General features: G+C 49.3%; 1 protein-coding gene across 6 annotated transcripts in view; it reads left to right on the top strand.

Annotated features, from left to right (window-relative positions):
- Amotl1 (angiomotin-like 1) overlaps nt 1-13,728 on the top strand; it is a 118,889-nt gene extending 105,161 nt beyond the window's left edge. For all 6 annotated transcript variants that reach the window (XM_039082231.2, XM_039082232.2, XM_039082230.2 and 3 more), the window contains 5 exons: nt 269-459; nt 4,626-4,751; nt 5,693-5,919; nt 7,463-7,738; nt 8,250-13,728. In XM_039082231.2, coding sequence (XP_038938159.1) covers nt 269-459; nt 4,626-4,751; nt 5,693-5,919; nt 7,463-7,738; nt 8,250-8,356 — 927 coding nt within the window. In that variant the 3' untranslated portion in view covers nt 8,357-13,728. The remainder of the gene's footprint in view (nt 1-268; nt 460-4,625; nt 4,752-5,692; nt 5,920-7,462; nt 7,739-8,249) is intronic.
- The last annotated feature ends 327 nt before the right edge of the window (nt 13,729-14,055 follow it).

Here is a 14,055-nt window from a genome sequence, read left to right as displayed (position 1 = left end):
CTAATCTGTGTGTAAAACTGGAATAGCGTGTGTTCCACAGGACCAGGTGGGCATTAGATGAAACAGAGGCTCATGGAGGTGGCACGGGGCAAGCTAGGACCTGCTCAGTCAGGTGCTCGTGTTAGAGGGAGTCTGGGCTGGCACATGCTGAGGTGAGGTCAGTGCAGAATGCAGGAGCTGAGCGTCGCTCATCCGGTAGCGGCAGACCGGGCTGCGACCCATCTTGTGGCCCATTTAGAACATTCCGATACTGTGTCTACTTCTGCAGAAACATGGGAATGGCCAGCCCGTCAATCTCCCGGAATATAATGCTCCTGCCCTCATGGAGCTTGTGCGGGAGAAGGAGGAGCGGATTCTAGCCCTGGAGGCCGACATGACCAAATGGGAGCAGAAGTACCTGGAAGAGAGCACCATCCGACACTTTGCCATGAGCGCCGCCGCCGCTGCCACGGCCGAGAGGTAAGAGGTGGCCCCACCTCTCAGGGCTTCAGACGGATGGGGCTGGGCACAGTGGCCGAGGAACTCACAAACAGTCTGGGCTGGGTTAAAAGTTTGTCTCAATAGCAAATGAAAATATCAGGGGGCCTAAGGAAGTCTAGAGAAGACTCTCCCAGGGAGCAATATCTACTTTTTTAAAAAATAAACTTCATTATTCAAAAACAAAGAAAATTTGCAAGTAAAAACATCACACAGAAAAGCTAACCAGGTCCAAAGTCCATACAACTAAGTGAACTTCATGCAATAGCATTGGATGCAGGAGGAAAGCCCGGGAGCTTGTGTTAGATTTATACTTTTAGTATCAAATGTATTCTGTATACATGTCTACACCCAAACCAAAAAATCCATGACAGAGTTAAAACTTGGAAAGCTATTAGTGTACATCCGCTTTCCTAATGCACGTCCCCTTTCTTAAACACTTGTTTTGTGTCTGTACGTAAGTGTAGTCACATGCACGTCCTGGAATACGTAGGAGGGGATATCAGAACAAGGTTGGGTGTTCACCTTAGCTGAGACGGGGCCTCTTCATAGTCTTCCCATGGGATACACCAGGCTAGCCAGCCCCAGAGCTTTCAGGGACTCCCTCATCTCTGCCTCTCCTGTCACTGTAGGGGCATGTTGGGATTACAGACGTGTGCTGAGTCTGAGAGTTTACACGGGATCTGGATGTTCAAACTCAGGTCGTCCTGCTTGCTTGGCAATTGCTGGGCATCAGCCCAACCCAAGAAATCCTTAAAGCCATAGTGCTATTACACACACACACACACACACACACACACACACACACACTCTCTCTCTCTCTCTCTCTCTCTCTCTCTCTCTCTCATCCACTCACACTCACACACTCACACACACATTCACACACTCACACACTCACACTTACACATACACACTCACACACACTCTCACACACACTCACACTTACACATACACACACTCACACTCACACACATACACACACTCACACACACTCACATATACACACTCACTCACACACACTCACTCACACTTACACATACACACACTCACACTCACACACATACACACACTCACACACACTCACATATACACACTCACTCACACACATACACACACTCACACATACACACACTCACACTCACATACACACACTCACACACACATACACACACTTACACATACACACACTCACACTCACATACACACACTCACACACACACATACACACACTCACACATACACACACTCACACTCACATACACTCACACACACACACACACACATACACACACTCACACACTCACACATACACACACTCACACACTCACACATACACACACACACTCACACACATATACACACAATAAGTAGGTACATAGATAGATAGATAGATAGATAGATAGATAGATAGATAGATAGATAGATAATCTTATAAAAACAAGACAAAAAATTGGTCATTCTAACCATGGCTTTTCTGATGATACAGTGGGGGGAAGGACCACACAAACTATTCTGTGAAAGAATGAAATTCTAAGCTCTTGTCTCCATGCTGATTGGCTTTGGAGAAATGGACAAAAGAGACTGATTACAGCCATTACGTTTTGAGTTTTCAGTCAGGTGCATGTGTCACATTTAAAAGCACCAACCTTTAAACAAGCAGCATGGTCTTTGCCCACCAACTCCTTTTGCTAAAATTCTTTCCCTGAGGGAGATGTGAACAGTGCCCACCACCTCCTCCAGGTTCCAAAGGCAAACCACAGCTCTCCACCAAGGTCGCCCTGGAGAAGCAATGGATTTATTGGACTCCTTTCCAGAGAGAGTGCGGAGGGGTTACTGGAAAGTCTGACTCTGATGATGGCTTCCCAGAGGGTGTACTAGATGCAGCTCATGTCCCCCTGGCTTCCCTCTGCCCTCTAACCCTTCCCAAGCCCCTGAGACCATGTGCAGTTAGGACACACTGCACACAACTCTGGGAAGAGTGGTATCTAGTGTGGATTTCGTGACCCTGCTTCCTCCTTCTATAGGGGCTGTCTGTAAGCCCCACTGAGATGGGGGATCTTATAAAATGGGGGTCGTTTTACTCAGAGGCTGCTATTCACTTCTTTATCAATCTTGACAGCATTGGCTAGGATGTTGAAGTGGGTTTTTACTTTTTTTTTGTTTGTTTGTTTTTTAATGTGTGGGCAAGGTTTTGAAACTTCACAGACCTCAAAGCAGAGCAGTGTCCCTCAGAGTTTCTGGACCCTTGCTATCTGTTGCTTTTTTACCTAAGTGCCTGCTGGCTCACTCAGCAGCCCACACATGAATTTTTAAATATGCTTCTGGCGCCACAAGAATTTTTTCAAAGTAACTCGATGGGCAATGTTTCTAGCTACTGGTCCCTGTGTGGATGTTTCTGTGAACCCCGGGGTGTTTATGATTCTGCATAGTGGTTCAAAGCATTCTGCTTGCTTTCTCTGAGATTCATTTTCCTGACATTTTCACGGCCATACTGTTTACTTTTCTGGGTCACGTTCTCACCCCTGCACTTTCATGTGTTTGTTTTTACCATGATGCATCTTTGCTGAGACCTCCTTCATAAAGACAAGTGAAATTCAGAACCAGGCTGGGCGTAGTGAAGGGCTAGGGCCCCTTTTTGTCATTACACTGACAGTGTCCTAGAAGTCACCGTCTGTGAACACGCTGTAAGAATGGATGCCAAGTGTACTATTTCCGGTGTTCCCTGAGTGAAATAAGGGTTCACTCCTCACTAGCTGCCCTGCAGCAGGGTAAAGACCTACATATTGAGTAGCCACCAGTCCTAAAATACACAGACAGCAGCTACATGGGTGATACACAGAGGCAGACATTCCACTGCTGGTGGGAGAGCGAGCTAGGGCGAGAGTAAGTACAAGGCCAGCAGCAAATGCAGAAGCCCTAGTCTCCATGTGTCAGCGGACCCAGTATGGGCACCTTCCACACACTCATAAGATAGCATAGGTTGGCAGGTTGGGGATTTAGCTCAGTGGTAGAGCGCTTGCCTATCAGGCGCAAGGCCCTGGGTTCGGTCCCCAGCTCCAAAAAATAGAAAAGAAAAAAAAAAAAAACCACACACACACAAGATGGCATAGGTTGGTGAGCAGCCTTGATGATACAAGAAGTAGGGATTTTTGTGAATAAATATTGTTTTCCCGAGATACTGTCTCTCTTGTTTGTTTAGCATTTCTTTATTTAAGAGTTCACATGGCTATAATGAATTTTTATCTTAGCCATCCCTCCTTCTAAGTCCCTCCCCTTGCCATAATCCTCTCTTGAATTCATGTCCTCTCTCTGTGTTATGTGTGTTTCTTTGTCTCTCCCTCTCTCCCCCTCTCTCTGTGTATCTCTATCTCTCCCTGTCTCTCTGTCTCTGTCTCTCTCTGTGTATCTCTGTTATCTCTCTGTGTATTTCTGTCTCTCCCAGTTCTCTCTCTCTCTCTCTCTCTCTCTCTCTCTCTCTCTCTCTCTCTCTCCACTAACTAGCCCTACTTCCTCAGCTAAGCACGGTATCTTGTGAAGTCTCCCCCTCCCCGTCCATGCTAGAATGGTGACTGGCTTGCACGGGTCTTGTGCAGACAGCCATAGCTTTGGAGGGTTCCTGGGTGTCACTTGGCTGACGACACGAGCTCGCAGCTGTCCTCCCGTCCTCCATCCAGCTCTTTCCATCTCTGCCCCATTTTCCACGATGCTCCCTGAGATCGCTCTCTGCATCCACTCATTCCCTGTACTCCGTGTAACAATCTGCCTGCTGCAGAAAGCGGTGTGTCTGGTGCAGGTTAAAGCTGCAGTAAGCAGGAGTGTTGGTGAGTGCAGCCCTTAGAGTCTTAATTCTTTAAGTTTGGAGAGAAAATTGAGCCAAGATTTGGGGTGAGCTGCCAGATGGGGGCTTTTCTGGGACACTTTGCAGCTGCTGCCCCTGATTCACATTTCCTGAGATGTTTGCAGGAGTTCCCATCCTGGAGACACTGACCCTGAGGTAGGGTCCTGGAGGTGGAGGAGGGCCTTTGATGTCCTCTAGAAGGTAAAGCGCATCTGTTACCAAGCAAATGCTGCTCTCTCCGTTCTACTTGTGTTTGCATTGAAGACCAAGGAAAGGGGGCTCTAGAGTCAAAGTGTGTCTCGTTTCCTAGGGACACTACCATCAGCAACCACTCAAGGAATGGCAGCTATGGTGAGAGCTCCCTGGAGGCCCACATCTGGCCAGAGGAAGAGGAGGTGGTGCAGGCCAACAGGCGGTGTCAGGACATGGAGTACACGTAAGATACCCACATAAGATGCCAGCTCTGAGTGGATACCAGCAGGTGCTGGACTCCCATGCCAGGCCCTCCTCACTCTCCTACTTTCCTTGGTTCTAACTGGCATGAGCTTAAGGGCTTCAAAGCCTCCTGCTCTGGAGAGGGGAAAGGTGAAGACGGAGGCTGTCTAATAACTGGAGTCTCCATCAGTCCCTGAAAGTTCTGGGCGGTTTTGCCCTACCTCCACAATCCTATGAGCTGAGAATGAAACAGAAATACCATCCCCAAGGTCTAGAGATTGGGGGCCAGAGTTACCTATTCCCACCAAAGATAAAGAGCTCTAACCAGCCAGCATGTGCTCCCCTGACGGATGGACAGTGTCCAGCAGGAGTTGTGATGTCACTGGAATGCCTGAGGCTCCCATGGGCTGATATGAAGAAAGGGCTTCCCAACGGAACCAGAAATAGGTTCAGCAAGTATCTGTGAGTTGTGGAAAGACCCCCGGCTTTCTGCTTCTCATCTTTGGCCATCGGTGGGGAAGCCATCTTCTCTCCTAGAACCCAGCCATTTCTTCACTTTTCCTTCCCCATAGACATTTCCCTGCAGTCACAGTTTACCTCGTGTGGGACCAGAGCTTCTGCTTCCCTGGTGTTCACACCTCCACTCTTTACCCCCAAATGTGAGCCACAGGTGTCCTTAGTTTAGTCCTCAGAGTTCCTAGCAGATGGCTCCTGTCCTTCTCACAGGCCCCTGGGTCTCCCCCATCTGCTGAGGTGCCAGGGAAGGTGCACTGTTTGATCTACTTTGGGAAGCACAGCTTGGGAAAGTTGCAGACCGCCTCTGCCACTCTCAACCCCATATCCCAGAATTACTGTGAAAGTCCCTGAGACAAGTGTTGCAGAGTTTTCTATCTAACTGGCATTTTAATCACACCTTTGTTCTTCCATGGTTTGGTTTTACAGTATTAAAAACCTCCATGCCAAAATCATAGAGAAGGATGCCATGATAAAAGTCCTGCAGCAGCGATCCCGTAAGGATGCTGGGAAGACTGACTCTTCCAGTCTGCGGCCTGCCCGCTCTGTCCCATCCATTGCTGCGGCCACCGGGACACATTCCCGTCAGACTTCACTGACCAGCGGCCAGCTGGCAGAAGACAAGAAGGAAGAGAAGACCTGGAAGGGGAGTATAGGTGAGAAGAGGACCCCGTAGAAAAGAGCATATAGAGCGGCACCTACAGAAGCCCTGAATTGGCCGCCTTATCACTGCTGGATCTTGGGGTGTCATCTTTTGTCAATTTATGCATTCTTCAAAGGGGGAGGAAAGCCAGCCATGTGGGGTTGTGAGGGTTAAATGAGATACACAGGAGAGCTTTGGATTCCAAAGGCTATGTGAGCTCTTGGGCATGGATTGATTCTTGTCAATATAATTAACAAGAAAAACATAAAGTGTCTCAGCAGGATAAGCCTAGAGTCCCTCAGAATCCTGGACCATCTCTGTAACTTCCCATGATGTGTTCTATACCTGTGGAACATGAAAGGGGTCAGGGTCAAGGATGAGGGTCAGCCTGTGTTGTGTATGTGGGATGTTGAGAATTCTCCAGCAGGGGTCTTAGCACAGACATGCTTGTTCACAGGCTGGGCCAGTGAGCTTGGAAAGGAAGCTTCCAAGACCACCTCTCCCCTCGCCCTGCCTGCCAGTGTCTGTCCCTTCTTACACCTGTCCCCTGCTCAGCACACATTTTCATTTCTCTCTATACCCGGAGTCAATGTTCTCCAGCACAGGGCCTCCGTGGTGTCTGGCTGATTTATTCCACAGGGTATAAGGGCTTCCGTATGAACCCACAGAGTAGGGGGATCAAAGACTCTCAACCAGAATCTCATCTGTTTGATGTCCCTCTATTGGTGACCCCAATAACCTTAGCTCATCAGAGAGGATCTACAGGGATGGGAACTGTGATTATTAAAGCCCATCACACGGACAGTGAGGCAGGTTTGGTTGAGGAGTCTAAATTTGTTCAGTTCTGCCAGAAACTGCTCTAGGAGAAATCTGTGTGATGATTCAGGTACACATCACGGTGCCTGGGCTTCTCTCTCAACATTTAGCAGGTCAGTACAAGGCCAGAGAGTTGAGGCCTAAGGAAGACTGGCCATATTGTCTGCACCAGACTACCTCCTTGTCAATGTGACTGGGGCCCTCACATCAGTCATAGAGACAAGAGGGGATCTGGGGTTCGGGTGGAAACCACCCTCACAGGCTTCTGCATAGGACCTTAGGGTTTCCCATTTCACCCATGATGGGCCTGAAGAGCTGATGAGGACCATGGTGTCTACCTTCCTAATTGCTGAGCAGCTCCCAGGAGCACTTGTCCATCCCTTCTCTTCCCCTACTACTAGATGACTGCGTCTCACTCCGGAGTTTCGCCGGGCATCAATAAGATGGGATTCAGGGCAGCAAAAGGCCCTTTTTCCTTCCGAGCTACCCCACCGGTCAAATATGGTTTTCCATTGTTTGAATTTAGAATGCAAATACCAACTCCATACAGAATTTAGTTATATGGACTTGATACATAATACTTCACTTCATCAAGAATGCACACAAGTACTTAAGGGTTTAATGGATATATCATTGAGTAAATAAAGTTATCCCTGATCTAGGAAGAAAAGGGTAAGTGTTCTTACAAAAGGACTTGAGAGAAAACATTATCCTTGAAAAGCTGCTTCTTCTGCCTTCAGGATTCCTGCTGGGGAAGGAGCACCAGGGACAGGCTTCTGCCCCTCTGCTGCCAGCCACACCTGCCTCTGCACTGTCCCCGCCGACCTCCACCACATCAGCCAGCAGCACCCACGCCAAGACAGGCAGCAAGGACAGCAGCACGCAGACCGACAAGATCACTGAGCTCTTCTGGCCCAGCATGGCTTCCCTCCCGAGCCGCGGCAGGCTCAGCACCGCCCCTTCCAACAGCCCCGTCCTGAAACATCCAGCTGCCAAAGGAACCGTGGAGAAACAGGGTATGTGGCCCCTATCTCTCCCGTGCCTAGAGAGATCAGGAAGTCCAGTCAACCCCCGTGTTCAGTGGTGGTCATCACCTCAGGTCGTGTGTTCTTTGTTGCATGGGACTAAGGTGTATCCCCAGGGGATAGGTAGAACAGACATAAGAAGTAATTTGAGGGAGGAAGGATTTGCTCATGGTTTGAGGGACAATCCATCCGTCAAAGTAGCAGTGACTGAAGTAGGAGGCACTTGCTCACATCTGGGCAGACAGGAAATGGGGGGAGTCAGGTCTGCAGCTGGCTTTCTCCTTAGTTTTTACTCAGTCCAGAACCCTAAGACACCGTCTTCTCTGGGCGCTGCCTCCAGTCATTGTGCACTTCCCACCAAGAGATTCGCATAGCCTCCACCGGGGTGTATGAGATTCTTGGGCAAGGTGTGACGTTAGAAATGGTTCCACCATAAAAATTCCCCGTAAACCAAGGTACCCACTGAGTAACAGGTTTCTGATATCTGTCCTCTGTCTGGCAGAGAACTCTCCTGGGCACGGGAAGTCATCAGAACACAGAGGCCGAGTCAGCAGCTTGTTGCAGAAGCCTGAGTTCCCGGATGGAGAGATAATGGAAGTGCTCATCTAACCGTCGTCCTGTGGAGTGTGGTGCCAGCATGCTGACAGACGCACTAGAGGCTGCAAGAAGAGAGAAGATCCAGATGGTCAGTTGCAGTAGCAACTGCAAAACCAGGACAGCTGTGGACACCGTGTCACAGTGTTACCAACGCAGCTGGCTCGTGTCACAGTGTTACCAACGCAGCTGGCTCGTGTCACAGTGTTACCAACGCAGCTGGCTCACTTGTCTGCAGAGGGAGTGAAAGAGAACGCATGCAGGCTGAGAAGCAGAGTTGAGGAGGAGTGGAATTTTCCATTGTAGAGAAATTGTATGTTTTGGGGAGGTTCCATGCTTCCCCGTTCTTGGCTGATAAACAGATGAAGAAAAGCCAGCCTTTCCTTGGAATGACCTTCTTCCCTTTGTCTCTTAGCAGGTTTGGTTTAAGAAGAATCTTGGCATAATGTAGTGTGTGTGTGTGTGTGTGTGTGTGTGTGTGTGTGTGTGTGTGTGTGTGTGTGTGTCCTTAGCAGATACATCCAGGATAATGGGGGATTCCACAGGCAAGTTTTGTCACCTTCTTGGCTGTTTTCATTTGTGGTTTGTGGTTTCAGAGAGTGTGAGGCTTTGCTTGTCTGGATTGAATGGTATTTTCTGAGCAGGATGGGAGAGAGATGCCCTTGGCCCTCATCCGCCCTGACTTCTTTGAACTTATCTGTCTTGTCTCTACTTATTATTTTGTTGTAATTTTTTTCTGTTTAATTAGACATAGCAGAGTTCCTTACGTATGGGACTTAGGAGACTACCATCCATGCTGTGGTGTCCAATTGGACAGAGCCTCCTGTTGACACCCCGGCTGCTTCCCCACACCTCTGCTTAGCCAAACTGCAGCTGTCAATCTTACTGTGAGCTAGGGAAACTTGGATGAGGAGTCCATGAGTCGATAGATAGGGTAACATCGTGCCCTGATGTGCCTCTCATTCACATCCGCTCTCTTGCAAGGAACTTGACAGTCACACCCCAATGCCCTGTAGGAAGGCTTCCTTGTGAGCAGGCACCACAGGAACCCCATGATGGCTTATGCAGAGCTCTCTGGGTGGCTGCGAGATCTCACAGGCATCCCCCAGCCACTTTCTGTATCGGAAGCTCTCAGTTCTGTTCATTGCTCCCTCTGGCCTCCTTCTGCCCTGGCTCCTGTTGATGAGCACAGTGCCGTCCCTGATCAGTTCTTTCTTCCTGTGAATTTGCTTCGTAGCCCATCAGGCTGGTAGACTGGCAGCACGGTCAGTGTCACCCGAGGGACAGGACTTCCCTGAAGTGAAGCAGCAATGTCATGGAAGCGAACCCCTGTGAGCGAGAGACAGGCCCCGAGGCTGCTGCCACAAGGTCTCATGTTCATTGCTGGGGACACTAGCTTCCTACAAACCCCAGGAGACGCTGCCCATAGCACGGGTGGCCCTTCAGGCTCCTGAACTATCTATCCCCAGATCAGTAGGATTTGTTTTCCAAGTCCCCTTCCTCATTCCTTCTTTGCTCAAGAGAAAAAAGAAAAGTGGTAACTCTGTGACTCTAAGTCCCTCTTAAATGCAGCGCTGAATCTAGCTTGGCTCGGAGATCTCTGACTTGTCCCTAGGGTGAGACTGTGGCCTCCCCAGGTTGAGGTGGCACGTGTATTGTGAGAGATTAGCCTGGAGAGCAGAGAAGAGGGGGAGGGGGGATAGGGAGGAGAGAGCAATCGTGTCTCCCTACAGGACCCTGGGCCATCTGACAAGACAGAGGAGGTGGGACTGGCTTCCCCATGCTGCACATGGCAGTGGGAACCAGGCTTGGAGTCCCCCACCCCCTCCTTAACCTCTTCTCTCAGACCTTGTAGCCCTAGCTTGCCCTGTGCTCTGCAGGGAAGGGGATGAGAGGACAGCATAAGAAGTCTTGCCAGTTGAGGTGGGGCTGGAAGATGAAGCAGGTGGGTGTAGGAATCATTTTGGATAGGGCATGTTGTTTGGTTGACGGCAACTAATTCTCTTAAGAGCATATTGTCTCCAGTTAATGTTGGAGACAACCCAGAAAGGGAAGGGTATAGAGATGGGTAATTAATGAGATATTCCAGCCCTGGAGCAATGTCTGAGCCACCCCAAACTTAGGCTGTCTCCCAGCATAGGAGTGGGGCACTGCCCCTTACTCAAATTCTAGTCTAAGTGTTCCAGACACATTGTACACTTGGACAGGAAATCTCCTGTTCCAGCATACCCTCTCCCCCATACCCTCTCCCCCATACCCCCTCCCCCATACCTTCTCCCCCATACTGTTAGTACGTTTCAGTTGTTCAAAAGCAAAGGGGGCGCAGACTAGGCTTTAACTGCATGTGGAGTGTAGATTTTGCCTAAGAATCCATGTTGAAGAAGAGAGAGGCTATGTCTTTAAGGTCGAGGCCCTTCAGTCTTCTGTCCTTGTAATTCTCTTGAAGCGTGAGCCCCAGGCACTCAGAAGCCATGTTGTACTCCGGGAAGTTCATGGGACCTGAACTCCTTCAACACCGGGAACAACAGTACTGCATAGGTACTTTGGTACTGACTGTGCAAGCACTAGAAAAAGTACCCGTTGAATGGCCCTCACAGCATCAGGGAAACGAGGCCGAGTTCACTCTCCTGATTGCTCAGATGCAGAAGCTGGACCCGTGAGGTGTACCAGCCCACCTCCAAGCTTGACACAGAGGCTAGCACTTAAAGCAAAGACTCAGAAGAGGAGTCTCAGTCACAGGCTGCACAGCCTTGAACATGATATCTAGAACTATGCCTGGGTGATCGGTGGCCCAACTTGTGACACTTGTGTGCACATAGGGAAGCTGACGCTCCTCTCGGGGCCTGAAAACAGGACTAAACCCAAACCCCATATAACTAACCATACCACTGCCATCCACAGGCGTGGATGGAAGTCTTCACGGTCTGTTACAAGCACAAGTACAAAGCCGATAAAAATAAGTCAAAGCCCTTCCTCGTGGTGCAGAGGGCTCCTCCTCAGATCTCTTGGAGCCTTTGATCATAGAGCTTGACGGTCTCCTCTCGGGATAAAGGACAGGTAAAGGCTGTGGCCTTCAGCGGTGACTGCCCCACACCCTGCTTTCCTTAGGGGTGGAGACAAGGAATGGTGGGGCCAGTGTTGTTCAGAGAGAAGTCTCTCTTTGGAGCCCATGTATGGGGCTTGACCTTTTGCTGTGAGTGCATTTAGAGGCAAGTGAATTCTGGCCTCAGTACAGAGAACCCAGCGGTTTCAGCACTCAAGAAAGAAGCCGCAGTGTCCCCTACAGAGAGGCTCTGTCCTGCTTGGCCCCAGCCACCTGCGCCACACATTTAATAAAGTGGCTGAAACTCCTCCTTTCCAAGAGCTAGTGTGCTGGGTCCTGTCCTCCCCACAGCCTTCTGAGTCCCAGAGACTTGTGTGAGCAGTCGGATAAGGCCAATCTGGGAGACAGGGGATGACCATGACACAAGGTGTTTCCAGGCAGGTCCCTTGTGCGTAGGCTGCAGAAAGCTGTCCTGACTGGGAGCTTGGGTTGTACGAACACATGGTGCCTTCTTTGTCTGTGCTGAACGAGTAGGGTGTGTTTCTCTGTGTTCTCTGAGTAAGATCACACCCTCTTTAAGCAAAGGGGTGTTGTGGATATTAGAAGCAAGATTGATAAATGTTCTTAAATGGTGGTGCTAGAGAAAAGTCAGTCCCCGTAACTTCCTAAAAGCTGAGTCAGCCAGTCTCTAAGTATGTACATGTTGGCTTTCTTCTATTTTTTTTCTAGTTAATCAGTGTGTTTTAAATGTTTTTAGTTGATGTGAGGATTTTTTTAAAGGCATTTGTGTGTGGTGTGGCTCCATGGGAGATAGGCTGTGTAATAAGAACCCTCAGAAGCCAGCCAGTCATCCAAGGGGCGCCCAAGTTCAGTGGATTTCTTCAGGAATTGGAGAGCAGTATTTTTCCCTCTTTTCAGTAGTATGCCTGTTCTCATTTAGTAATTTAATGGTATATTGCATTATATGTGAATGCATACATAAACGGTGGAATTTCTCTTAATATCCAAAAAAGTCCTTCTGTTGCCCTCTGAGCTCTCTCCTTGGGGAGGACTGCAGGGCTCACTGTGTAAAATGGTTGTGGACTCCTCTAGCAGAATGGCTTCCAAGGCCTGGCCCATTCCTCAGATTCCCTTTGAAGTGAGAGGTCATTGTCTTTTGAGAATGGATTTAAGTTTTGGAAATACCCCACGCTGTTCACAGTGCAAGCGACTGAACACAGAACAATTAGTCAGAATCAGAATCCCAGGGCCATCAAGATGACTCCACGGAAAAGGGACTGCCACCAACCAGAGCCAAGACCTGAGTTTGGTCCCCAGGAACCCCATGGCAGCAGGAGAGAGTCAGCCGATGCAAGTGTCACACACACACATAAACACACACATACACATGCAACACATACACACAAACACATACATACACACACACAAACACATACACACATGCACACACACACACACACACACACACACACACACAGAGTTTTTGGAAGAATATCTATGATGTAGGAAAAGGTTTGTTAGTACCTGCAACCTCTAGGGCCTCATTTCCAAGCCTGCTGCTTCTCTTGCCAGGACTTATACGTGTGCAACCCCTGCGTACACTACAGACCTAAGTACATACTCGCTAACATGAACACCCAGTAGGTATTCTGTAAAACGGATATACTTAAGTGCATGTTATTGTCGTGTGTGCCGCGACTGAGCTGTGTCTTTGTCATGAAACTTTGCTTCTTTGCCAAATTAAGACTCTGCCCTCCCTCCGAGGAAGGAAATATACAGCAGTTTCTGGAATCAGCTTCTCAAGTTTTCCCGCCTGTGTTGTGTTTACTTGTGGCTTTGCCTGAGAGTCTGTCCTCACGTACACACCTGTGAGTATTTATTACAAGGCAGAACGGGGACAGGCGTAGCCATAGTACTTGTGTTTGAATGTTTCCAGGGAGGGACAATGGAGCCCCCTCCTCAGTGAGGTGCTCACAGAATCTGTGTCAAATTCTGTGAACGGGGTCCAACACTAGTACCAGCTTCACCCCAACCCTGAGTGCCCTGGAGCCACTGCCCTCTCTACTGCCTTGTGTGTGCATGGGTGTGGTTGTGTGTGTGTCTCTGTTGGGGCATGTGCCGCATTTCGCAGTGGACTTTGGTATCCACATGTAACCTTTGGCATCTGTGTTCCTGGACCGCATTGACAGATCTGTGGTGTGCAGATCTGTGTAGATGGGTCTGTGTGCAAAGTGGGGAGTCCCCTGAAAGTGACTATGGATATTGTTGGTCAGCCAAAGACTTTCCTATTCTTTGCTGCTTAAACTTTGTGCCTTAATATTGTAAATATAAACGGTTAAAACAAGCAAGGTGGCTCCTCTTTTTCCTTCCTCGTTTCTTTTTCCTCCAAAGGACATAGACGAAGAACGGATATCACTTTGACATCTTGCACATGGAATGTACCTCCTGATGTTAGCCCCAGAGACTTGTGCCCTCCCCAGTCACCCTCAGCTCACGTGGACACAGTCCTAGCTGCTGGGGTTGGCAACCCGCCATCCATTCCCAGAAGATGGTTGAGGAGGGAAGAAGTGTGGGAGGCCGGGCTGGGGTGGGGGCAAGGCAGGTGGAAAGGAGGAAGAGGGGGTGTTCTCTCAGTATATGCAGGCATCCCGGGAGGCTGGGGCTCCTGGAT

This window comes from Rattus norvegicus, chromosome 8 (genome assembly GCF_036323735.1).
Source record: "Rattus norvegicus strain BN/NHsdMcwi chromosome 8, GRCr8, whole genome shotgun sequence".
In the NCBI taxonomy this organism is placed as follows: domain Eukaryota; kingdom Metazoa; phylum Chordata; class Mammalia; order Rodentia; family Muridae; genus Rattus; species Rattus norvegicus.
Note: the sequence above shows the minus strand (reverse complement) of the source record. Positions and strands in the feature narration are given on the sequence as shown.